Consider the following 25,285-nt stretch of genomic DNA (forward strand, 5'->3'; position numbering starts at 1 on the left):
AAGCATTCTGATTTGATACAAAAAAAATGGCTAAAAAAAGTTGCAACTATTGCCTATTACATACAACTAGCAACAAACAGGAATTGCCAGTTATTTATTAACCTAAACTTTGAAAGCTTACATTTCCTAGCTGTTCTAAATATTGCTGTCATCACGTGATTCGTAGGAGTAGTATAATTTGTCTATCTATCTATCTATCTATCTATCTATCTATCTATCTATCTATCTATCTATCTATCTATCTATCTATCTATCTATCTATCTATCTATCTATCTATCTATCTATCTATCTATCTATCTATCTATCTATCTATCTATCCATCCATCCATCCATCCATCCATCCATCCATCCATCCATCCATCTATTTATCTGTCCATCCCTCTATCCATCTTTCTATTTTTCTATCCATCAACTTCCGCGGACTCCACTTCCCATGAGCCCTAGCGCCCATTCACAGAATCATGAGACCCATCATGGGACCGAGTCTCTCCTCAGTGTAGCAGCGGGCTCCCAGGCTCTCCTCTCCGGGCAGAATGGCGGTGGAAACCATCGCTTCTGACTGGGAGTTTGACCGTTTTGACGACGGTTCTCAGAGTAAGTGACGAGTCCTGACATGGAGACACAAACAAGAACAAACATGGCGACACGCTGCAGCTAGCCACATTAGCCTCCTGTGCTAGCTTGCTCTGCTGGCTAGATGCCCTGCCGCCGTGCTGCGTCTATTCACTGGATTAATAAATATATGTCCATTCATCTCGCTTGATATTTACTAACATGGCTTCATCAGCACAACCAGGTTGGCTCACGTTTAAAGTGTAAACTCGTGTAACAACAGGCAGGGACGTGTTAGCTGTCAGTGCTAGCCGGCTACCTGTCAAATAAGGCTAATCACAGTGTATGACAGTACAGAAACATTTACTTCACTTAATATTAAATCACCTTACGTTACTTTCAACCACGTAAACAAAACACAGGGTTGAAGGGCAACAGTTTAAAGTTCAAATATCAACGTTGGCTTTTAAGTGTTTTCTGTATTGGTGCTGGTTCCTCTTTCTGACTCGTATGCAAATACACAGCTGCGAAGTAATCCTCACCCAGTTGTTAGTCATGACCCTTTACCCTCATTCAAACCTATGTAAATACATGTAAATATGTGAATATTAATATATACAGTCTATGGTAAATACACATGTGTCTGTCAGAGATGGTAGCAAAGGCTCGGTGACAGTTTCATGCATCTGCTGTGGATGAAGAAAACATCTGCAAACTTATTTGGGCTCCGCTATAAAAAACGTATTGATCCCTGTATAATCTCCATCAGTAGCCATATAACAAAGGTCAAATACACATCGATATAAGGCTAATGCAGTGATGAGGTATCGAACACGTAATTGATCTACATCCGATTTGTCGTCCTCTGTCAATAAAGAAAAGTATATTACATAATGGGACATTTATCGTGTTGATTATTGACATCAACCGATACGATAGTTTGTATCTCTAAGTAATTTTGGGCGATGTGGTCCAACTCTAATGTTGAAGGATTCATTGTTTTTTCACTGTCTTCAACATTGCAAAATACACTATGGTGCAGCTGGATTGGATTTAAGGGGACTGTTTGGCCTTGGTAGAGTTAGGTGCTTTCTGAGGTCCATTAACGTAAGGGAGTAGAAGCAGAAAATAGCCACAGGTTGAAGTTCAGGAGCATGTAAATCATTAGTACACCCCACTTCCATACAATGTCCTTCATCTAACTCTCCCATCAAACAGAAATACACACAGAGGTCCAGCTGAAGAACTACAATAAGTTCCTGGAGGAGTACACGTCTCAGCTGAGGGGCATCGAGGAGGCGCTGGATGACTCCATCGGAGACGTGTGGGACTTCACTCTGGACCCCATTGCCCTGAAGGTAAAACCCTGTTGGCCGAACATCAACCTGAGCGTTCACACAGTTGAGTTCACACAGTTGGAACTTGCGCAATTTCTTTCCCAATGCGTTGTGTTACTCTCTTTCAGCTCATCCCATACGAGCAGTCGTCTTTACTGGAGTTAATCAAAACAGACAACAAGGTAGGAAAAGCGCAAGAGTCTGGAAACAGTTGAAGTCTCATATCCACAAAGTTGTTTGTTCTTTTCAATGATCCGTCTTGTTTTCTGTGGTGTTCAGGTTCTAAATAAAGTCATCACAGTTTATGCTGCACTCTGTAGTGAAGTGAAGAAACTCAAGTATGAGGTAAGTACTGTCCAAACAGTGCACACTTCCCTTTGTTGGAAATACAAAGTTTAACACCAGGCCAGATTCTATTCTCTCCTCACCTCCTTTCTAGTTCAAAACGTCTGACTCATCTAATAGTGTCGTATTTCCTTTAGTGAGTTTCGGCATTAGATCTCTGGTTTTTAATGGTTTCATTAAATCACTGGTTATCAGTCCAACTCGGACACCATTATAAATCTTAGTCATCGGAGGCCTTTGAACTGAGCCTCTATGTCTTCTTTCACCATTAGACTTAACTAAGGTTGATTCTTTGTTTTCCACATGTTTACATAAAGCTTCTATCATGATTATATTACTTTTATGCATGACATATAGTGCTGTCATTTGAGAGTGTTCGACTACAATTAAAACTGCAGCCCGATGCTGAGCTAGGGCCTTTCTTATCTCCTCAGTATATCACATAGACATTTATAGCCTCATTAGCCTGCTGCTACAACTGTTTGACTTGGATCGCCTGCAGCTCTAATGCTCTCTGTACACAGACACATAGTATAAATACATAAGCTTGCAAAGAATAAATGCATACAGAGTTTTCTACAACACTCTCTGTTATTGTTGTAGTTATGAAATGTAAATTCAGATTTTGTGTCCTGACTGTCCTGCTTGATATTTTTGTTCACCTACAGGCAGAAACCAAGTTCTACAATGGCTTGTTGTATTACGGAGAAGGAGGTAATCAGTCAGCCAGCAGTGCTTCCTCATTTCCACGCTTTTGTTACTTTCAACATTCTGCTTTTTAAAGAATTGATGCAAATATGTTGTTTATGTACTTTTGCGTTGCAGTGTCTGACACCGGTGTGGTTGAAGGAGAGTCACAGATCCAGATGGGTAGATTCATATCATTACTGCAAGTGAGTAATTAGTCATATGTTTTATAGATAAGATCATTTACTGGAGAAAACGCTGAGAACTTCTCTCTTTGCTCTTTGTACAGGAACTGTCGTGCTTTGTGTCCAGATGTTATGAAGTGGTGGTCAACATTGTTCACCAGCTGGCTGCCCTCTACAACAGCAACAAGTGAGAAGCATGAACAGAAGCCAGTCAGTGTTGCACAGTGGATATACTGTCTGTCGTTGGATGGGTTCAAATACCCTCGTTGTGAAGAGTCTTTACCCACTTAACATGGAGGCAGAAGCAGACTGCGCACACTGCAGTTCTGGTTTAAATATCCACATAATGGTTCTGCTCTGTTACAACATTTCTCTTTCTGTATCTTAGGGGTGCAACGAAGATCATTGAGTCATCAGGCGTCCATTTCCAGGTTGGTTTATGATGTAATGATTTTTTTTTTGTGTCGTTGTCTTGAGTATTACATATTTCTCACTGTGTCTGTTTTGTGTTTTCCTGCTGCAGACTGTGTACGAACACCTCGGAGAGTTGTTAGTGGTGCTGCTCACACTGGATGAGATTCTGGAGAATCACGGCACACTGAAAGATCACTGGAAGATGTATAAAAGGTGAACACACACACACACACATCCTGTTATCCTCTGTCTTCTCCTCACTCCCTCCCCCCCCCCCCCCACACACACACACACACATCCTGTTACCCTCTGTCTTCTCCTCTCTCCCTTCCACACACACACACACCAGTTTGCAACCAGTAAGATAAAATACAGACAGAAGTGCTGTTTTTATACATGTATTCACCTTTGCCCCTTAAATTAGATGAATGTTTATGATCATTCATCGTTTGTTATCGTCTATAACTGCATTATTCTATCACAGGTTATTGAAATCAGTGCACCATAACCCTGGGAAATTTTCCATCCCTGAAGAGAAGCTGAAACCGTTCGAGAAGCTCCTGCTGAAGCTGGAGGGGCAGCTGCTGGATGGCATGATACTGCAGGTAACTTCAAAGTCCAGTTTTTAGTTTTAGTTTCAAGTCTTTTAATCAATATAACAAGGTTCCACAGGATGATTTTAGTCTTTGAACAGTAATTTAATCAAATTAACTAAAAGCAATTAGAAAACAATATTAAACAAACTACAGAAACATTATTCTCACTTAGCTTCTGACCTTCATTAAAATGAGCTGGTTTTCAGTTCAGAATGGAATGTGGTTTTATTGCCTCCTGTCTGACATCACCTGATAGGAACCATCCCCCCTCTGAGAAGGGAGAGAGGAAGCACTCTCTCATGGGGGTTGCTCATGGGTTCTTGGCATCATTATTTGATGACCTCCTTCAGCCTGTTACATCTGACTAATCCATAGTGTTAGTCATTGCTAATAATCAGGTTAAAAACAGTTTGTTTGGAAGAAAAGCATCCTTCTTTTTTTTGTTTTCTTCCTGAGGCCAGGAATGTCCACTACAACCAAATACTTGATCACTGATCTCCTAATGTTTACGATTGTGTGGCAGGCCTGCGTGGAACAGAGATTTGACGACCATGGGGAAGGAGTGGCTGTTGCCAAAAACAGCGTCTTTGCGGAGGAGTTTGCCTTCAACATTCGCACCATATTCACCCACGTTGAGTCAAAGATTGGTCAGTTTCTTCTCCCAGGAAAACTTAGTTTAACAGGTGTTATCCTTCGCTTGCAACTTTGAAATATCTTCTTTGTGTTCATGTGGTTTTCAGGTGAACCTTCAGAAATTGACCAGAGAGACAAATATGCTGGCGTCTGTGGTCTCTTCGTGCTTCACTTTCACATCTTCAGGAGTGTCGACAAAAAACTGTACAAGGCCCTGCTCGATGTCTGTAAAAAGGTACTTTTGTCTTTCCATCTTTAGGGACTCTGTTTCCTGATCCTGGTTTCAAAGTGGATCTAGTGGATTTAAATGTGGTTTCATAAGGGGACTTCTAGTTTTCATGTGTGTTTCTGTCTGCCCCCTTCCTCCAGGTTCCCGCTGTCACTTTGATTGCAAACATCATCTGGTTTCCTGACATGTTCCTCATTGCTAAAGTCCCAGCTGCAGCTAAACTGATGGATAAGAAGAATCTACAGGGCATCAGAGGGCAGAGAGACACCTACCTGCAGCAGAGAGCTCAGACGCTAACAAAGTCAGTAGTGTCCAAACTCAGTCACACTAGTTCTGTTGAAACCAGATTGTTATTCCTCCTCACTGGTGAGAGCCAGTGGCTGGAGTCATTATGTTTTCAGGTTGTCGTCCATCTGTCAGTACGCTGTCCTCACAAAGTCTGTTTATGTTTTTCTTCTTTGACATGATATCTGAAGATCAGCTTGTGGGGATGTCTTCAATTTTGATACAAACATTCACTTGGACTCGAAGATTAACTGATTAGATTATGGTTATGAATCTGGAGAAAAAAGGTGTTTTTAGATTTGTAAACAAAAACTGCACTGTTGTCGTTTCTCTTCAGGGATGTTCAGTCCTACTACGTGTTTGTAACCTCGTGGATGATGAAGATGGAGTCCATCTTGTCCAAAGAACATAAAGGGGACAAGTTAGCAGAGGACCTTAACAGCAGGTGTAATGTGTTCGTACAGGTAAAAACATCACAATAAAAACAATATTGCTTTTACGTTTTTAAGTCTCCATGAACAAAGAGAAATAAGTTTATTATGCTCGTTTATTGATTTGTTCACTGACAAGCTTTCTGTAAGTGTCCTTTCATAAAATACCACTCTGAAAATCCCCTCTTTTTTCCCTTTCCTCACAGGGAATCCTGTATGCGTACGGCATCGGCACTATTATCAAGACCACCATGAACATGTACATGTCAATGCAGCGGCCCATGACCAAGACCTCGGTCAAAGCGCTCTGTCGACTGGTAGAATTGCTCAAGGTGTGTGGGTGTGTGCACCAGACATTGTTTCCATGCTTCATAACAGCACCTATATTAACATGAGGTTTAATCCCGTTTCCCTTCAGGCTGTGGAGCACACGTTTCACAGGCGTTCTATGGTTGTAGCCGACTCTGTGTCTCACATCACTCAGCAGCTGCAGTCACAGGCCCTGAATGCCATCGGCACAGCCAAGGTAAACACAAGCCCAAAAATATCCATTCAAATGCTTAGTATTTACAGAAGGAGTTCTTATAGTTTCTATGTTCATTTTTTTTTACACTTAATGTGTTTACCTCCCTGAAGAAACGGGTGATCTCTGACAAGAAGTACAGTGAGCAGCGACTGGATGTGCTTTCCTCTCTGGTGCTGGCAGAAAATGCTCTCAGTGGACCCAGCACGAAAGAGCGCCGCCTTGTGGTGTCTCTGGCTCTGTGTGTCGGCACTCAGCTGGTACGTTGGGGAAAAACAAATGGTTAATGGGATACAGACACTTCTGTTTGCTTCTTATTTCATTTGACTCTTAGCTTGACACCGAAATCAATCTCTCGCTCCTTCCAGAAAACGTTCAAAGACGAGGAACTGCTCCCGCTGCAGCTTGTGCTGAAGAAGCTGGATCTGATCAGTGAGCTGCGTGAGAGGTGGGGTGTCTTTCTTCTTCTTTTGATTAGCAACAAAGTTCCCAGTGCTGGATTTATAATTGGTGCATGATGAAATCTGTGTCAGGGAAGAAAACTTTGAGAAGTTGAGATGCTACTTGGTGTTGGGGCAAAGTCACAGGCGGCTCTGACATCTTTCTGAAGTAGGATCATAGAGTTTTGTTCTGATCTCACTGGCTCACAGTCAAACGGCTAAAACCTCTACATTTGAGATATCCTTAAGGAGGGTTAATGTCTGAGCTTAACAGAAACGTGATTTCATGATGCAATTTTACTTTTTTTTTGACATACTGTAGGAGTCATACCTAAGGAATTTTTATTTTGTTTTCCTCAGGGTCAAGATACAGTGCGACTGTAGTTTCCTCTACTGGCACCGAGCTGTGTTTCCCATCTACTTAGATGACGTGTATGACAATGCGGTGGACGCAGCAAGAATACACGTACAAGATTTAAAACATTGTATATGCAAATTCAAGAAAACAGTTTTCTCCTTATTTTGGTTTAATCGTCACCTCTTCTTCTGTCCTTGTTCTGTCCCCTTGATGACGTCTCATGGCCGGAGCAGTACATGTTTAGCGCGCTGAGGGACAGCGTGCCGTCCATGTTACATGCCAAACACATGGAGTCATGTGTCCAGCTGCTGGAGACCTATGACAAGGAGATCATGGATGTTTTCAACGAGGTGAGAGCAGATGAAATGTTGCAGAAAGAGGAAATCAAATCATCACAACACAGTGTTGATTTAGGAGATTGTGTTTCACATGGAGGTTGAGGATGTGATTGTTCATATGTGGACCTTGTTGTGCCGTAGCCGAAGTTATTAGGTTTGTTGGGTTGTAGTTTTACTGTGGATTTTGGATTTTTTTCTCGTGCAGCACCTACTGGACAAGCTCTGTAAGGAGATAGAGAAGGACCTGCGTCTCTCTGTTCACACTCACCTGAAGCTGGACGACAGGAACCCCTTCAAAGTTGGCATGAAGGATCTGGCTCACTTCTTCTCCCTTAAACCCGTCCGCTTCTTCAACCGCTTCATTCATATCAAAGGTGCTGGGAAACCTTTTTTTCATTCATGCACACAGATTGTTTGTTCTTGTTAGATATTGGAGACATTTTTTGGGGCAACTTTTGCTTTTGATTCAGAAACACTCTAAAAGATTTCTTCTCATCCCATCTATAAAGTTGATGTTTTATGAAAATCTGAATCATCTCAGTGAAATAGAGTGGAGTGTGTGTTGTGTAACGCTGACCCCTGCTGGTAAACTAACTCGGTGTTGACATTGCAGCCTATGTGACTCACTACCTGGACAAAACTTTCTACAACCTGACCACCGTGGCTCTGCATGACTGGGCCACCTACAGCGAGATGAGGAACCTCGCCACACAGCGTTACGGACTCACCATGACAGAGGCTCACCTGCCCAGTCAGACACTGGAACAGGTCTGTGTGGAGGCACCTTATACATCATTGAAGAGATACTATACATTTACATGTGTTTTTTGAAATGTAAACTAAATGATTTTACTGTACTATGACGAAACACATTAATATCACATTACATGATGCTTATAGTGCCACCGACTGTCTCATACTGATGCTGACATAAGCCCTGGTATTAACATCCAACCTGATCTGATCACAAGAGGTCAAAGCTGAGTATGTGTGTTCACACCTGACATTAAAATGCATCCTGGATGTGTCTCCTGTGAACACTTGTGATCAGACCTCACTTACCGCTCTACATGCAAATATACACGTATGTCATTTGTTTTGGTTAAAACCAAATGATGTTGTTGCGACCCAGTCACAGATGTGTCTGATGTCACGGTTTGTGTCGGCATGAGAGAGAGAGAGGGAGACGCTGGATAAATCTTTTTGCAGCTGCAGTAAAGAAAGATTTCACTAATTAAAGAAAAGTGTCATGATGTTCGGGTCAGTGTTGATATCTTGGCGATGGCCACTTACAAATCAGCATATAGGCACAGTTGAGGGTAAAAAAAGTTTCAGGTCCCTTATCAGACCGGGGAAATTGTGAATTTACTCTGTAATAGAAGTAGATGTTTTATTATAGAAGTGTAGCAGATAAATGGATGATTAACTGTTTCCTCTGTGTTTGCCTTCAGGGTTTAGACGTCCTGGAGATAATGAGGAACATTCATGTTTTTGTCTCACGTTACCTTTACAACCTCAACAACCAGGTGAGACTCTGAGCCTCCTCGTTCACCTTCTGTATGTTGAACCCAGTGGATATCGAGTCTTAGATTTAATCCATCACTCTCCAATAGATCTTCATAGAGAAGGCAAGTAACAACAAGCACTTGAACACCATCAACATCCGCCACATTGCCAACTCCATCCGAACCCACGGCACCGGCATCATGAACACCACGGTGAGTTCCCAGGAGACGCAGAGGAGTTTGAGAACTTTTCTACTTTAGTATTTTTTTTTTCTCACCTGTGACACATCTCCTCCCCGCTTTCATCAGGTGAATTTCACCTACCAGTTCCTGCGTAAGAAGTTTTACATCTTCAGCCAGTTTATGTACGACGAACACATCAAGTCCAGACTCATCAAGGACATCCGCTTCTTCAGAGAGACAAAGGACCAGTCTGATCAGAAGGTGAGAGACGACTCGCTGTCTGCTCAAATCACTTTATTACACCACTAACTAACAAAGCAAAGTGTTTTACTACAGTCAGAAAGTCGTAACACCAGTTTAATGATCATCGGAGCTGCAGAGCCTGTGATCAGTGATTTAGACAAAACTAATCAACCACAGAGGAGGTTAATGTGTCACATCAATAAATCCATTCTCTGGAACAAGATCTAGATTTTCTGTTCTTGGAACCAGTTGGATTCCAGTAATAACTCTGAAGTCTGTTGTAACAAATACTTTGTTTATTACATCACCAGGGACAAGGACATGATTTCCCTCCCAGCTGCTGTTTAACTGTTTGTTTTTGTCTCAGTATCCGTTTGAGCGAGCGGAGAAGTTCAACCGTGGCATCAGGAAGCTGGGAATCAGTCCTGATGGACAGAGCTACCTGGACCAGTTCCGACAGCTCATCAGCCAGATCGGTGAGAAAATACCGTTCAACAGATTAAGGTTAAACCTAAGAAATCCTTGGACATGGATACCGTCTGAGCCAATGTCAGCCAACACCAATTTGACCCTGTTTTCCTCTCAGGTAACGCGATGGGCTACGTTCGCATGATCCGCTCTGGAGGCCTCCACTGTTGCAGCAGTGCTATCAGGTGGGTAGTCAGTTGTTGTAGCACTGTGTAATAAACAATGCTCCCTTTGATTCAATATGAATATGATCGAATACGAATGAAAAAGTCTTAAAAACCTTAACAATGCTCAAAAACCAGGATGCATTTACAAGAATTCTCCCTTTTTTTCTGACATTTCTCTCTGTGATGTTTAATGTTTTATGTCTGTGTCGTTTGCAGGTTTGTTCCTGACCTGGAGGACATTGTGAATTTTGAGGAGCTGGTGAAGGAGGAGGGACTTTCAGAGGAGACTCTGAAAGCTGCTAGGTGGGCACAAATTCAAAATATCCTTTAAGTGTTGTAGATTATTGGGATTATTGCAACTCAAGTGGATGTTTACACAATTTACAATCTTCTGCAGCTAAGGTTTATGATAAGATATCTGCGCTGTAGTTACATTTTGAAACCTCAAGGTGGCACCACAGTTACAAAAATGTTAATGAAACATCACCTGCTATTTGGACAGTTCATCTTAAACTCTCTTTGTGTTTTTATTCCCAGCGTCTTAGATTCGGTGTTGGGGGATCTGACTAGCAACTCTGCCGAGGGGACGGAGTACTTCAAGATGCTGGTGGCGGTGTTTGCAGCCGAGTTTCGCAGTGCCAAGAATATGCACCTGAGGAACTTCTACATGATTGTGCCCCCCCTGGTCAGTACTGAGTCTTTTTTCATTTGTATGTCAGCTTCGTTCTTATGCCTCCGCACAAACAACAGCCAGTGGCAGCATGTTTTCGAGTTGTTCTTCCACCTGTCCCATTTTGGTAAAACACTATATCTCAACAACACCCCTTTGCAATTTCTGGTTGTAAACAATTCATCCCTGAGACCAAGTGAACTCAGGGATGAATTGATTACAATTTGCTGGGACAGGAAGGACACTGGGACCTTTTATAAAACATGTCTTAGTCCTCTTGAACATGTTAAGTCTGCCTTTTGGGTAATTTTTTCAAATTTTGTAAAATGTTCAGACATGCAGCACTTTCAATAATTGATGCACGAACAAATCTCTCTTGTAGACCGTGAATTTCGTGGAGCACTCAATCGGCTGCAAAGAGAAACTCAACAAGAAAAACAAAAGTGGAGCAGCTTTCACAGACGACGGCTTTGCTATGGGTAATAAATCACATTTCACTGAAACAGCTTCATGCTTAACTGCCTCTGTCCAGGTTCATGACTTTCTCTGACTCGCTCTCTAAGGTGTGGCGTACATCCTGAAGCTACTGGACCAGTATCTGGAGTTCGACTCGCTGCACTGGTTCCAGGCCGTCAGAGATAAGTACAAGAAAGAGATGAACGCGGTGGTGAAGGAGCAGAACGTCCAGTCGTCCAGTCAGGATGAAAAACTGCTGCAAACTATGAACCTCACCCAGAAGAGGCTGGACATCTACCTGCAGGTATATTCTTATGATTTCGGCCTGTTCAGTGTCTCTCCGTTGATTCTGTCGTCGAAATGCAGTTATAAAGCAACAAGGACAGAAAGTGTTGTGATCATGTGTGTCACCTTTGTCGTCCTCTCTCTCCCTGCAGGAGTTTGAACTGCTCCACTTCTCCCTGAGCAGCGCCAGGATCTTCTTCAGAGCGGACAAGACCGCGGCCGAAGAGACTCAGGAGAAGAAGGACAGAGGTTGGCTGGTGTTGTGATGATTAATGAAGCCTTGAATTATGCACATCTGACCCTGTTCCATGGGCTTTTTGTAGATGATGTTTCATGATTAATGAATGAGGAGGTCTGTGCCTTCATCCTTTTAGATTTCACTAGTAACTTGAAACATTTTCTCCACCAGAAGAAGCTTCCAAAGCAGGAGGCGCTTCAGACGACTCCATCACGACTGAACCGGCCTCAAAGTGAAGCCAGCAGACGATGTTGTCGTGTTGGATTGTAAAGTCTGAGAGGACTGTAAAAATAAGAAGAGCCTGCACCTGTCGAGCAGAGGAGATGATCTCAGAGACTTGAAACAACAGGCGATGTTTGTCAGACTCTTTGTGTCCCACGACGAAGGGATTATCTTCATCAGAGAATGAATGTTTTTCATCAAGTGCTACAGCAGCAAGTGTCTGTTTCTTTGTTTCCATTTTACAGAAACAACAGTGTCGCCCCAAATCTGTCGGCTTTTCATCGATTCTCTTTGAATTCGTAGCATTTAAACAAGCAAGTGCAGTTTGAAATACGGTGAGACAAGCGTGAGGTGGAGGTGAATCAGTTTGAGTGCTACGCAGCCTTTTGCTACTTTTACACTTCAAGAACTGGATTGTTTTTTACGACAGTAGAAGCCTCAGCTGCTCTGCGCCCTCCGCCGACCAGAGTTCAATCATCGACTAGTTTGCATGTGATCTCATTTCAGTGCTGTTGTGATTGTTTGTGGCCTTCGATGGCAGCTCTGTGCGCTGCAGCACACGGGCAAAGACTCTTTAGAATGTTTTTCCATTTAAACCCTTTATTGTTAGTGTGCCATATTTCTCAACTACTTACTTTTGTTATTTTTATACATCGTATCAGCTAAGATGTGTAAGCGCCTTTCTAAACTGTGGATAATCCTAATTAATTACACCAACACACATCAGGTTCTTGATCTGAGTGTTAATTTCTCTGCAGAGCATTTATATTTTATATGTCAACATGTGGAAATGAGGCCAGTTTGGTCAAAGACTACATTCCATGAATTAACCTGCTTGAAGAGAAAAGTCTCTTAAGACTAATAAAACTTGCACTTTCAATAGACTTCACTGTGTGTCTTGACTTTGTACTGAAGGTCTCGCTGCACAGGAAACAAGCTGAATGTCTCCGTGTGAACATTTAACCTGTTGTGATATGTAGAGAAAATAATTCTACATGTGAATGTCTTTCTTACGAAACAAATAAAACTGACCCGAGGAGAATTCATTAGGGATCGTTGAGCTGAAAAAACAACACACACAGTGGTTTAAGAAAGCCTTTTCTGCTTTAATACAAAGAAAAGAAGCTTTTCACTTCAGAAAATACAAGATTGGTCTGATTTTTTTTTTTTATCTCCTTGAATTGACGTTTTTTCCCCGTTTCTTATGAAATGCTGCTGTTCACCGCTGCTCAAACAGCTTTAATCCAAATACATCCCTTCTTGGTTTTGCTAAATGTTAACTTTTCTTGTTTTGTTTTTTTTGGTGAGAATCAGGCCTTTCCTTGAATGACATTTAAATTTTGTATCATTTTTGTTGCAAGTGCCCACGGTGCCATGTGACACCCTGTCCAGCAGATCCAGAAATGTCCTGTTAAGTCCACATATTGCATCCATGCTCACCTCATAAAAACGAGGTACAAGGCAGGACAAAATTTCTTCCAAAATAGATGTCATATATATATATACATACATATATATATATATAGCAATCATATATACACATTCGTACATACATATACTAATTTATGTGATGCAAAGAAACAAAAAATTTACACATTTCTTACAAAATTGTAACAAAGACTGGAAAGTGTTTTGTTTGCTCCGGAGCAACGACGTGTCGCCATTTAGCTTCTGCGAGGTTTCGTCCACGTTTCGCAGACGCCAAAGTCTTCTCCCAGATTTGTGTCCAAGTTCAACTGGCACAGAACTCACAGAGAGAGACGGACAGAGTGTGAGACGGAAACAAATTGGAGTTTCAGAAACGGAGGTTTAAGAAATCAAAGGAAGAAAAAGAGAAACGGTGAAATAAAAAGTGATGTGGAAAAGTTGCATGACCCCCCCACCCTCCCTTGAGCCAAAAACAAAGAAATGGAGAAAGGAAAAAAGAGGGAGTGTTCACATAAAAAAGCACAAACAAATTTTGTGTTCTTTTATTACTAAATATAGTGCAACAATAAACATTGCATTTCTTTCACCCTTTCACTTGAGTCTGACGAAGTTAACTTTGCTTTCCCCGCTCTTTTCTCTGTTCTTAACACTTGCTGTAAATATGAGGCGTTAACCCTTGTTCTGTCACTGTCCTGCGCCACAAGGTCAGTCCTCCTCTCCGGGAGAAAAACAGGCTTCAGATTCAGAGACGTAAACATAACACAGACCCTGCTCGAAACAAGACAAAAAAAACAACAGGATGAACATAAAGAATAAAAACAGAACAAGTGTTGGTGTTTTTGGGCAGCATGTAAATTTTGGAAAGGCAGGGCAGTTTTGATGGTGGCGATGACCCCCGCAGTCATTGAGCCAAATCCTCGAGGAATAAAAACCAAGCTGTGAGAACCACAGCGCCCCCCCGCTGCATCGTTGAGTGCGGGAGCAGCTGCAGCCTTTGGACTGGTCGGGCCTTAGAAGGCCTGCTGGGCTGGGTTGTAGTTGAACGTTGTCGGCACGTGAGGCCTCTCTTCCAGCTTCTCGTACTCCAGATGAAACTCCTTGGAGACGCAGACACAGTTTCAACGATGGGAAAAGCTCTCCTCCACAATTAAAGCCAGTAAAAACTTTCTCCAGATGAATAGAGCGGACAGATTCTTACCTTGGCTACTTTTCTCCAGTTATGACAATCAAAGAAGTAGTAGGTGCCTCTCTCATAGTTGTTGGTCTTCAGTGTAGGCTCCATGCCCGGCGCCCTCGTTATCCAAACCCGCTCTTCTTTGTGGTACCTCCAGTCCCGGTTAAAGCTGGAGAGTGAGGTTGTGAAAGAGGAAAAAGAGAAGAAACCCTGTGAGCTTCTCTCTAAACAGACAATAGACACATGGAGACTATATTTCTGCACCAATCCCCAGTAGCAGGGGGAAAATACTCACAGCTCTACTGCTGCCAAAAGCTGTAGCAGGTCTCCTCCGTTCATGTAGTACAGGTAGAACAACAGGTCTTCGCCATATCGAGCCAGTTTGATCGCAGCCAACTACAAGCAGAAAACAAGGAGTCAGTTTTCCACTCTTAATGTAGATACATCATTTTAAAATGAGGCCAATCATTGTGCCTCTGCTTTACCTTGTCCCTTATGTGGATATTGGTTAGATACTCAGAGGGAACATGGAAGTCTGAGAAGCCAAGAACAGAGAGGAGTGAGCAGATCTCAGAAGAGTCATGGTGACACATGCAGCCTCATTAAACTGATTGTTAAGTTCTTACCGATGTCTTGAGGTCGACAAGGTGCTGAGGCCCACGGAGAGGCGAACTTGGGGTATAAGTTTCTGTCAGAGAATAAAGTTGCCGTAAGTTTTTCGTCTCTAATACAAACAGAAAATGCCATTGTAACCATGGTTATCATATCTGTCTGCAGTATTTCCTATACTGAAGCAATGATTTACTAATCCTATTTATGTTTTTTATTTTAGCACCTAATATAAATGTTAATATATTAGTGCAGCCCTCTTACTCTGGTGAGTTTAAGTTGAGTCCCAGTGTCGTGAGGTCGCTCCCCAGCGCCAGATGGACCATCCCAGGATCCGTCTCCGCCGCCCGGATAAACGTCAACAGGCCGATCATGCCGAATTGGTCTGTCACCATCCCTGAGGGAATGTTCGTCACCCGACCTGCAGCGGCACGACACACTCAGAGCTCAGCAAAGACACTGAAACTGGGAACTGCAGTTAATTCTTAGAGTCAATACATTACCTCCATATTTCTAAACCACACTTTGTGCACGCATTGGAGAGCAAACCAAGCCAATTATTTATTTTATTAAGTTAGGGTCACAGACAAGTGCACGTAAAGTCTTAATGATGGTCTGTATTATAGCAAAACATAAAGTTTTGGTTTCCTCTATGTCCCTTATCCAATAATGATCTAAACCCAAAATACAGGGTAGAGAGCCCAACTGCCTCACCCAAGTTGTGCGATTAAGAAGGGATGTCTCAGTGGAATTGGAGCGATACGATTGGCTGAGAGGTCTCACCATCGGGCAACACCTGGATCCCTTTCTTCTGGTTGTTGTTCAGTGCTGAGGTCGTCTTGTCTCCGGGGAACTTGGGCCCATCTGCATTCGTCGTGCTCTTGCTTGTGGAGTTCAAGTTCTAAACAACAAAGAAGCAGTTTTAAAGAAAGTAGACGTTTGATCATTTTCTTTTCTCTTTGATGTGCAGCCTTGATGAATAACAGCCAGAGTAAAGTCATCAGTCGCTCCCACTCACAGGTTTGCTGTCTTCACTGTTCAACGTGGGGTCCTTGTAGTTCGGGCCAGGCAGTGCAGGGAAGTCCTCGTTGTGGATGGAGAAATCCTGTGTCGATTCTGTCGATGGCTTTGTCACCATGCCAACTTGATGATGACGATCACAGTGAAGTACAGATTACACAGGCTCTAATGTAAGTAACACACATTCAACGATATTCCTACAATTCTTTCTACAATCTTTCACGGTCACCGAAACAAATCTTCGACCACGAAGTCAGGAAGCTAAAGCCACTTCCTCTCCTCTCCGAACCTACTGCCTTTGGCTTAATGTGTGTACAAATAAGACTCTTTACTCCGTCTAATGGCCTACCATAGGGAGCCCTTCCAGCCAGAGGGTTGAGCACCGGTGTTGGGTTTCCAGTTCCTTCTCTTCGACTCCGGTCTGCTAACGCAGGGAAGTCCGACAGATCCAGTCCCGTTAGATTTTCACTCCCATCTGCACCAAGGTTAGGAACAATGTCACATTCAATGAAATGTATTCATATTATTCACGGTCATATATTCATTCATTTAATTCAAGTTTTAAAAATGTAAGTATTTATGAAATGCCGTCTCACTGTACTGTATTTGTATATTTTTTTTTAATCAGATTGATTTCTTAATATTATATATGTAGAGATGTGTTTCAGGAGTGTTTCTATAAAACCCAATATTACTGATCACTAGGTTGATTGATTACGGATTCTAACCTGTGCCATTGAAGATGTTGCTTGATAACGAGTTGTTCAACCCAAAACCCTGGTTGCGGTTCATTCCGAATCCTGACATGCTAGAGAGAGAGAGAGAAATCAAAACCAAAAGATGAGATACGCTTCAAAACATTCACTTCTAATAAAAAAATATAGTTGGATGTAAAACAAGTGTTCAGCTCTGTCCACCTGTTTATGGTGAAGGGCTGGCGTGCTGGCTGCTGTTTGGGCATACAGATGATGCTGGGTGAGCTGCGGTTGGGGCTGCCCAGCCCCGAGCTGCCCATGCTATTGGTCCTGCCGCTCATCCCGATGCTTTGACTGACCTGAGAGTGGTTCAGCATGTTCCTCGTGTTCATTGGCAACGTCCCCCTGTGAACACAAGATCAGATCTGATCAGTTTTGGCTAATTTCAGGGCATTTTTTGCAACGGATAAGTTTGGAGTTGCATTTGAGATCAATACTGTTTGACATGACATTGTGAAGGAAGTTTAAGAGGTTTGAGGTGTTTGAGCCTGTTTCATTCAAACTTAACGTCCACAAACCACAGCTGTGAAGCAGAAGTAGCTTCTCTTTTAGGTCCAGGCTCCTCGTTCTGTATCAAATTCACTCTCTCAATGTTTGTTTGTGTTGCCTTGATGCACATATCCTGTCTGCATCAGTGCCATGGGTTACAAAAGGCAAAGTGCCGTCCAAATGACTGTAAATAGTCGTAAAGATTGATTTGCCACACAGTGAAATAAACAAAAGTGCATTGATATGAAACAATAGACATTTTTCACCATCACATTATGTAAATTCTCACATCCCACAGCGCTTTAAGTCACTGTTATAAAGCAGCGTCTTTTCAACCTTTGTCTTCAAACGCAGCCCTTTACACTGACCTGCTTGGTGACGTCGGGGTGTGGAGGGACATGGTGGAGACTCCTGTTGTGGGAGTGATATGACTCGGTAGCTGCGTGCCTTGTGTGAGATTTCGGTTTAACTGAGGTGTGCTGTTCCCCATGCCCCTGACTGAGAAGCCCAGTGCACCTGCAGTAAGACAGGAAGACAAACACACGCTCTCAGGCAACCAAAAATATCAGTCCAATGTCATTCATCCCAACTGTTATTAACTCTTGTTCTACTCTAAAATATTGAAAAATACAATCTTTAAGTTTCAAAAAGCATAGAATATCTTACCGCTCCAGGTTTGTGACATGGGAAAACTGTGGTGATTGTCTGTATTTGAAACAAACTCACTTTGTGGACCATACAGACTCGCACCGAGCTGCGATAGCTGCCCCGACGATGGCGAGGGGGAGGAGAGCATCTGCAGGAAAAAAACATTTGAGGAGAGGACGGAGCAAGACGACGGGAGAACGGCTCCTCTGGTGATAACTCAAGAAATTACAAAATACGTGCAGAACTGAAGGCAAAACTCACGTCTTTGTCCGATCGATGTGGGAACATCGACGGCTGATTGTAGTACATGCTTTCATCAGAGAAGTCGTTGTCGACCACCTCGACGAACTCTGCAAATTTCTTTCTAGCACCAAACATGCCTTTGGTCGACTGGAGAGAGTCAGAGAGAGAGAGAAGAGTGGTGATATTAAAGATGCCCTGAAGAAAAAAGTCAGGGAAGTCATTCACTAAACTATTAAATATTAGATTTCTATTCTAAATACACTAGACGAGAGATGTTGTGACATCAGCATCCCATGTGCCTCCGATACTGTCACAAGTTGCGGGACGGACGTCAGCGAGTACACAATTCCCAGTACTGGTCTTTAAAGCATATTAGTTTCACCCAGATAACACTGCCGTTTCCTTTTCCTGGAAATCACTTCTTCTTCGTTGTTTTTAGAGCGCTGAAGAAGTGGTGATTTCCTGTGATTCAGCACGAGCCAGATCTACCCAACATGTCAGCATTGTTGCACATCCACAAGTTAACGGGTGACGTGTCCTCTACGCACAACACAAGTGCAACACAATGATAACGATCACCACTTCAATCACTGTTGAAATAAGTATACATACGTTTTTATTTTCTAAATTCACTAATATCGGATTTTCTGTATCATCCAATACACAAAGTCCTGATATCGGAAATTATGCCAGGAAGGGAAAAATGATATTGAAAATCTCCCAAACTGATTTATTTGAACCTGAATGATCCCTATGCAAACTTTAAAACGTGCAAGTTTCACCATAATAGGTTATATGAATAAAAATCGTCTAATGTTGAACCTCTGTTTTCATTTGACAGATTAATGCTGATCCTTTTGTTTCAGCTCCTCACTGACAACACAAAGACCTAATGTGAAATTTTCTTTTCCTGTGTATAACAGGACATTATTCTCTATGCGTGGAAGAAAACCCCAGATGCATTTGTTATTCTCGTTTCTATGTAATTGCACAAAGACACATTTTGGCATCAAATCGCTCTTGAGATAAAGTTTTGAACAGTGTGTGTGTGTGTGTGTGTGTGTGTGTGTGTGTGTGTCTGGTTTCAATGGGAACAAGATGATGAACTTCCATTACAAAGTAAAGTCTTGTTTTTTTCTACAGCCCAGGTAACAGCTAAGTAGCTTCTTGCATCTCTTTAATGACTTTAATATTTAATTGATGCACATTTAGCGGATTCAACACAGAACAGGAGCAGCGGCAGTGCTAACAGGCTAGCTAGCCAACAGTAGAGCAGCTAGCGGTAGCATGCTAACTGTAATCACTCTGTGTTAGCACGGCTAGCTAAGCGGCTACCCTCACCGGAGCTAACACACCGACACCTTTCACCCGCGAGTCCCCCAGGCTTGGTTGCAGAGCCGCGGTCAGAACCGGACGGTGACACGGGCCCTCTCTGGCTCTGTGTACCCGGACAGCTGTCCCGTTTTCTGGCTTTACTTTCCGCTCGGTCCGCAGCAGCAGCAGCAGCTCGGCTCAGCTGCAGCTTCAAGCTAACGAGCCGCTTCCGTGTGGAACCTGGAGGAAACCCCGCGGGGACTGGCTCATGCTGCCGGGCTGAATTCTACCGAGAGCCTCTTTTAATGCGGAGAAAAAACAAGTAAAGGAGCCTCACCGCATCAATTTCCCTTCGCTTCGTTAGATCCAAGATGGCTGTGTGTATTCTAAATCGAAACAGGGATAGCCTTTACCCTCTGACCTCACACCCTGCTGACCACTTCCGTACACAAAACCGATCTGCTCTTTTTTTATTAAGTTATTTAACCGAGCACAGATATTACGAAGAAGAACACACCTGGCATTCTCCTCTCATCTGTCATGAAAATAATTAAAATAATAATCATAATAATGATTGTTGTTGTTGTTATTGTTGTTGTTGTTATCATAATGTTGTTGTTATCATCATCAATCATAGAATTCAATCAGGATGTATGGGTAGAGTCGATATTCACAAATCACAGTTTGTCTCAGGGCTTAACAAGGTGCCACATCCTCTGTCCTTAAAGGTTCAGCGTGTAGGAGTTAGTGACATCTAGTGGTGAAGTTGCATGTTGCAGCTGAATACCCCTCACCTGATCTTCCCCTTCCAAACACGAAGGAGAACCTGTAGTAGCCTTCAGTTGTCATCAAAACTCAAAATATGTTTAGTTTGTCCAGTCTGGGCTACTGTAAAAAAAACAACATGGCAGCCTCCATAGAGAGGACCCTTTCCAGATGTCAATATAAAGTATTTAAATTAGGGCTGGGCAACGATTAAAAGTTTTAATCGGATTAATCGCATGATTTCCCTGATTAATCACGATTAATCGCATTTGTATACGCAAAATCCAATAATGAATTAAAATTTATTTTTTTATTTTCAATGTTCTGCCATATAAACGAACGTGCCATAACATTTGTTGTGCAAACACTTTTAACATCAGCATTTAATACATTAGCAGTTAAATAAAATATTCAGTGTAAATCTCAACTTAACAATGTTATCAAAGCAAATACAAAGTTAAAGCTCAATGCCACTGCCAGGGCATTAATGTTATCCTCTTCGTTATGAAAAATGTATACTCCTCCCTGCGTCTAACGTAGTCTGCCGAAGCCTCGCTCCACTCGTTGTTTCGTTGAATGACTTGCTGATATCAACTGTGTGTTTTGCATTCAGGTGATATTTTAGACTGGAAGTACTCCGGTGATAAGAAAATTCACCTCGGCAGTGGTTACAAATTACTTTGGTTCTGTCGACTCCGCCGTCTGGAAGAACTTTAAAATGAAAATGGCCATGTAAAAGCTCCGTAGCCTTATCCATGGTTGTTTATCCGCCAATTATTTTCTTTTTTCCGGTTCCGCAGCAGTCAGCAACAGACTTTCACAAAATAAAAGCCTGACTTTCACAATAAAACAATAAATAATCAAACCTGAGTTAATGCGAGATAAAATAATTAATAGAGTTAACTCATCACTTGAGTTAACTCGTAATTAACTAGTTTACCTGCCCAGCCCTAATTTAAATATAAAGGGCTCATTCTCGGGTAAAGAAAACAACAAATCCTAACTCTTCATACAATTTAGATGATCACACACAGGATTATTTAATATTACATTTTTGCAAATAGATTCCTTTCAACTTATTCTCACACACTGAATCCTTAAAACTTCATCAAGAGTAAGCAAACACTACTAAAAAACCCAATTAACAGGGGAAACAAACATAGAAACCTCAGATAGCCACATGTGCGTATCAGAGCACATCAATAGAATAACAATATTTACAACATTGATGAGAAAATAAGTGTTTTAAGTATTTGTAGAACAGAAATTGTTCGACACGGATGAAGGGAGCAATCTAGTGAGAAGTACGGTGGAGTTCGTTAGGCTCTAATATTAAATAAAGTGCGATTGGACCTCATCTGAACACATGCATACAGTTTGCAGCGCTAACGATGAAAATCATTATCATCGCATAAATCATCCCTAATGATGTGACCCAGATATTTTACTTTGTTCTCTACATTTAGGACTCGGTCCAACTTAAAAATGAGGAGAAAATGTGGCTTTTGATCCTCCCTGGTTTAAACAATCATGACAAAGCTGTTTTAGTGATCAGATTTAGATTCAGTGCTGCATAGACCTTTTCCCCCAGAAGATATGTTATTGTTATAGCAGGAAAAGCGCAGTGTATTTAAAAGACTATGACGGTCCATAGTCCGATAATACATGATGGAACAATCAATTAAACTTGAGCTCTTTTGCTAAGACATATTAGAATCTCTGCGATGAACAGGGTATATTATGCAGTCACGTGTTTCTCTGTGTGTTCCGTCTGTTGGCTCTTTGAGGCCCCCCAATGCAGTGAGGGGATAAGGAGAGGCACAAGTGCTAAAAACAGTCCGTCAGTGAGTGAAAACAGACGTGTGGGGGCGACCATTGCCCCTTGTGATAAGGAAAATGAAATTCCTCCCCAGTTTTATCTGGTTGGACAATAGCACTAATGAAGGTATGTAGACAACATGGGCAAATCCCACCTCTGGCTGGCATGGGTGACCTGTGACTTCCCACAGTTCAGGAGCAAAACTGAACTAGAACCTCAGCTTGAACTTGGATTTGGAGGATTGGAGCATTTACGGCACTGAGGTATCAACGCCACAATGACCCCACATGTCTGAGCAATTCAAAAAGACGTGAACAATGTGGCACTGATAAAACACAGATCTAGAGAACCACACTCCCTTGGTCACACCTCAATAGGCCTCTCATAGTCTTTGCCCTGTGATTTAATTTCTCTTCCCTGAAGAAACATTTCAAAAATATTGCAACAACACAACCTCCTTCTTTTTTCTAGCTGTGAGCATTGACAAATTCCTGACATTATCCCTCTCTGTGGGGGGGCCCACTTGTCTGGCTCGGTGGCACAGATCCAGGACAGCATCCGGGCCGATTAACACAGAATGTAAATGACCTTTGCTGCTCTTTTATCACAGAGCACTTCTCGAGCTTATCCCTGGCACCCTGCTCCTCCCCGTCTCTCTCTCGCTCCACCACCTCTGTCATCTTGGAGAAGAAGAAGGGGGGGCGGGAAGGGGAGTCATTAGGCACAAATGGGGAGGAGAGCGCAGCCAGTGGTTGCCATCGCCATGAGAGTCAGGGCAAAGCTCAGAGCCACGAGGAGATAGCGAGAGGAGTGAGCTGGGGAATAACTGTCCAGGGAGTACGATTGGTTTTCAGCCCATTAAGTTGCATAAACAAATGGCTTTCTGTTGGAGCTGCCGAGAGTCGTCGAAAACAGCAGGACAACACTGGAAAGTAAGTGTTTTTTTCAAACGTATAATGAGCACCTGCATGCTCATTATGTTATCTGTTTTCTTTTTGATGACTAATGATGATATTGTCTTAAATTGCTCACTGTTGTGGCTTTTATCACATGAAAGATTGCAATTCGGCATCATAATCATGTTATTACAGCTGCATACAGCTAAATTTTCACAAAAGATGTATTTAATTGTAATTAACTTTGGTTTTTCATGTTTTCAAGATCAATAACTCTAGAGTGGAGGAGCCTTATTTGGACACCATGAGATTCTCTAAAAGATGCCAACAGCCTACGGATGTGCAACTCTTGCCTGGCACTATTGTGGCGTGAAGGACCAGGGGTGTGTCGGAGACCATTTAGGAAGATGGGTAATGTCATGCGAGGTGTCATCGCCTTGATTCCGTCGGAGCGCTGTCAACGCTTCTTAGTGGGGGACCTGAAAGAGATGCCCCTCGATCGGACCCTGGACCTGAGCAGCCGGCAGCTGCGTCGGCTTCCTCTTGCTGCGTGTGTCTTTGATGAGCTGGTGAAGCTCTACCTGAGTGACAACAACCTCAGCACTTTACCTGCTGATCTGCAGGGGCTGAGGAAGCTGCAGCTGCTGGCCCTCGACTTTAACTGCTTCGAAGAGCTGCCAGCAGCTGTCTGCAAACTGCCTCAGCTCAGCATCCTTTACCTAGGTAACAACAGGCTTTACTACCTCCCCAATGAACTGACAGTGCTCAAGGAACTCAATACTCTGTGGCTGGAGACTAACTGTTTCACTGTTTTCCCTGAGGTGGTTTGTGAGCTTTCCAATCTCAAGACCCTGCACCTCGGGTATAATCAGATAAAGAGTTTACCACAAGAACTTGGACAACTGCAAGAGCTAAGAAGCATCTGGCTTGCTGGGAACCAGCTGACAGAGTTCCCGTCAGTGTTGCTGGAAATGCACTTTCTAGCGGTAATTGATGTTGATCGAAACAAAATACGCCGCTTCCCAGCCCTGTCTCACATGCAGGGGTTGAAACTTGTCATCTACGACCACAATCCCTGTGCTAACGCCCCAGTGGTAGGCGAGGGAGTGAGGAGGGTGGGGCGCTGGGCGGATTGCGCAAATGAGGCGCAGGACGAAGAAGTGTCCAAAGCAGCCAGTGAGACCACAGCCGAGGTTGTCGAGCTACAACCGGAAGAGGAGCACAACATTTAGGGTCAGGGAACAAAGTGACCTTCAGCCTTGGTGGCGGCTGCCAGCACAGGATGACATTCAAGTGGAGCACTTAGAGCAGAGAGGTGTGTTGAACATCAGGCTGATGGTCTGTGGTCCATATATGGCAAAGTCAGTCATATGTGGTTTAATGTGAGACACTGATTGATAAGTTGTCTAAGAACGGGGCCTGTGTGAACAGCGACACTTGAACCTTGAAATAATAAAACATATCAATATGTTTGGTTACTGATACATGTGAAATGTCTCTTATTGGAATTTATACATCTGTAAATACCTTCATATGATTGGTGTAAACAGCAGTGACATTGTAATTTGAAAGCAGTCTAGATCATCTAGATCAGGGGTATTCAACTAAAATGTTCTCTCATTAACTAAATAAAAGTAGGGCTGCATTTCAAAATAAGAGAAAATAAATAAAATGTGAAAATTGTGCATGTTCAAATAAAGGGCTTAACTTTAGAAAAATAAAATATAGGGAGCAAAAGCAATAATTTCAATTTTTCTGTTTCACATCTTGACTCAAAAGTCTCAACCAATTTTACAGATAATAAATCTCAACACATCTTAATAATTGAACAGTTTTAAAATCACTTTTTTCCCCTCTTATATCCCAGTCCCCCACTTGTTTCGTCTGTTTCTCTCCCTTTCTCCGTCTCACTCCTGTTTCCCCACTTTCTGCGTCTCACTCCTGTTTCTCTCTTTTTCTCCGTCTCACTCCTGTCTCTCCACTTTCTCCGTGTCTATCGTGCATTGTTAAATACAGTGAAAAACAAATCCTGGATCCGCCCTTGGCGCTAGATCTGCACCAAAACCTAATGAGCTCTTCTGTGACGTACTTCACCCGTCCACCAAGTTTCATTGATATCCGTCCAGTTGGTTTTGCATAAACTTGCTTGCATGCAAACTTATAAACTAACCAACAAACTAAAAACTAAAAACATACAGGCATGAAAGTGTTAAATCCTTGGTGGGAGAAACAGCAGTAGACTGTTTTGTTTGTCACAAAGGTTCTTACCATTTCATCTTATAGTACAAAGAAACTAAACTTGGCAATTTAAATATAGTAAAGAGTGTGTTTGCG

General features: G+C 42.5%; 3 protein-coding genes across 5 annotated transcripts; 2 read left to right on the top strand and 1 right to left on the bottom strand.

The window, feature by feature from the left end:
- The first annotated feature begins 471 nt into the window (after window positions 1–471).
- On the top strand, window positions 472–12,675 carry washc4 (WASH complex subunit 4). Of its 2 annotated transcripts, none has more exons than XM_061076395.1 (33): window positions 472–595; window positions 1,772–1,911; window positions 2,019–2,072; window positions 2,170–2,235; window positions 2,904–2,949; window positions 3,061–3,128; window positions 3,212–3,294; window positions 3,496–3,538; window positions 3,631–3,734; window positions 4,006–4,126; window positions 4,641–4,764; window positions 4,858–4,985; window positions 5,120–5,280; window positions 5,602–5,728; window positions 5,902–6,027; window positions 6,114–6,221; window positions 6,332–6,478; window positions 6,587–6,666; window positions 7,019–7,124; window positions 7,250–7,366; window positions 7,560–7,728; window positions 7,968–8,122; window positions 8,806–8,880; window positions 8,968–9,072; window positions 9,169–9,303; window positions 9,653–9,761; window positions 9,872–9,938; window positions 10,137–10,223; window positions 10,458–10,605; window positions 10,973–11,069; window positions 11,154–11,350; window positions 11,484–11,580; window positions 11,741–12,675. In XM_061076395.1, exons 1-33 carry the CDS (start codon window positions 535–537, stop codon window positions 11,803–11,805), a joined length of 3,516 nt encoding a protein of 1,171 aa, XP_060932378.1. In that variant the 5' UTR covers window positions 472–534; the 3' UTR covers window positions 11,806–12,675. The 2 variants fall into 2 exon arrangements, with proteins under 2 accessions (XP_060932378.1, XP_060932379.1); XM_061076396.1 differs by having other exon boundaries at window positions 11,744–12,675.
- Window positions 12,676–13,746: 1,071 nt separating this feature from the next.
- On the bottom strand, window positions 13,747–19,866 carry cnot2 (CCR4-NOT transcription complex, subunit 2). 2 transcript variants are annotated; one of them, XM_061076048.1, is made up of 15 exons: window positions 19,809–19,866; window positions 18,176–18,304; window positions 17,933–18,062; window positions 17,635–17,782; window positions 16,940–17,122; window positions 16,751–16,830; window positions 16,372–16,497; window positions 16,021–16,145; window positions 15,786–15,903; window positions 15,267–15,423; window positions 15,020–15,081; window positions 14,879–14,928; window positions 14,689–14,789; window positions 14,418–14,562; window positions 13,747–14,316 (listed from the first exon to the last, which is right to left on the bottom strand). In XM_061076048.1, exons 2-15 carry the CDS (start codon window positions 18,290–18,292, stop codon window positions 14,230–14,232), a joined length of 1,629 nt encoding a protein of 542 aa, XP_060932031.1. In that variant the 5' UTR covers window positions 18,293–18,304; window positions 19,809–19,866; the 3' UTR covers window positions 13,747–14,229. The 2 variants fall into 2 exon arrangements, with proteins under 2 accessions (XP_060932031.1, XP_060932033.1); XM_061076050.1 differs by lacking the exon at window positions 19,809–19,866 and adding an exon at window positions 19,499–19,762.
- Window positions 19,867–23,358: 3,492 nt separating this feature from the next.
- lrrc10 (leucine rich repeat containing 10) lies at window positions 23,359–24,183 on the top strand. The gene has a single exon (XM_061075821.1). It carries the CDS (start codon window positions 23,359–23,361, stop codon window positions 24,181–24,183), a length of 825 nt encoding a protein of 274 aa, XP_060931804.1.
- The last annotated feature ends 1,102 nt before the right edge of the window (window positions 24,184–25,285 follow it).

This window comes from Limanda limanda, chromosome 8, assembly GCF_963576545.1.
Source record: "Limanda limanda chromosome 8, fLimLim1.1, whole genome shotgun sequence".
Lineage (NCBI taxonomy): Eukaryota > Metazoa > Chordata > Actinopteri > Pleuronectiformes > Pleuronectidae > Limanda > Limanda limanda.

Excerpts from the sequence above, each read along its gene's own strand:
- cnot2 (XM_061076048.1), bottom strand. The coding sequence starts at position 18,292 with ATGTTTGGTGCTAGAAAGAAATTTGCAGAGTTCGTCGAGGTGGTCGAC. Across the intron at positions 18,063-18,175 it reads CACATCGATCGGACAAAGAC|ATGCTCTCCTCCCCCTCGCC; the intron begins GTGAGTTTTGCC and ends TTTTTCCTGCAG. Across the intron at positions 17,123-17,634 it reads ACCCCGACGTCACCAAGCAG|GGGGACGTTGCCAATGAACA; the intron begins GTCAGTGTAAAG and ends TTGTGTTCACAG.
- lrrc10 (XM_061075821.1), top strand. The coding sequence starts at position 23,359 with ATGGGTAATGTCATGCGAGGTGTCATCGCCTTGATTCCGTCGGAGCGC.
- washc4 (XM_061076395.1), top strand. The coding sequence starts at position 535 with ATGGCGGTGGAAACCATCGCTTCTGACTGGGAGTTTGACCGTTTTGAC. Across the intron at positions 2,236-2,903 it reads TGAAGAAACTCAAGTATGAG|GCAGAAACCAAGTTCTACAA; the intron begins GTAAGTACTGTC and ends GTTCACCTACAG. Across the intron at positions 8,123-8,805 it reads CCAGTCAGACACTGGAACAG|GGTTTAGACGTCCTGGAGAT; the intron begins GTCTGTGTGGAG and ends GTTTGCCTTCAG.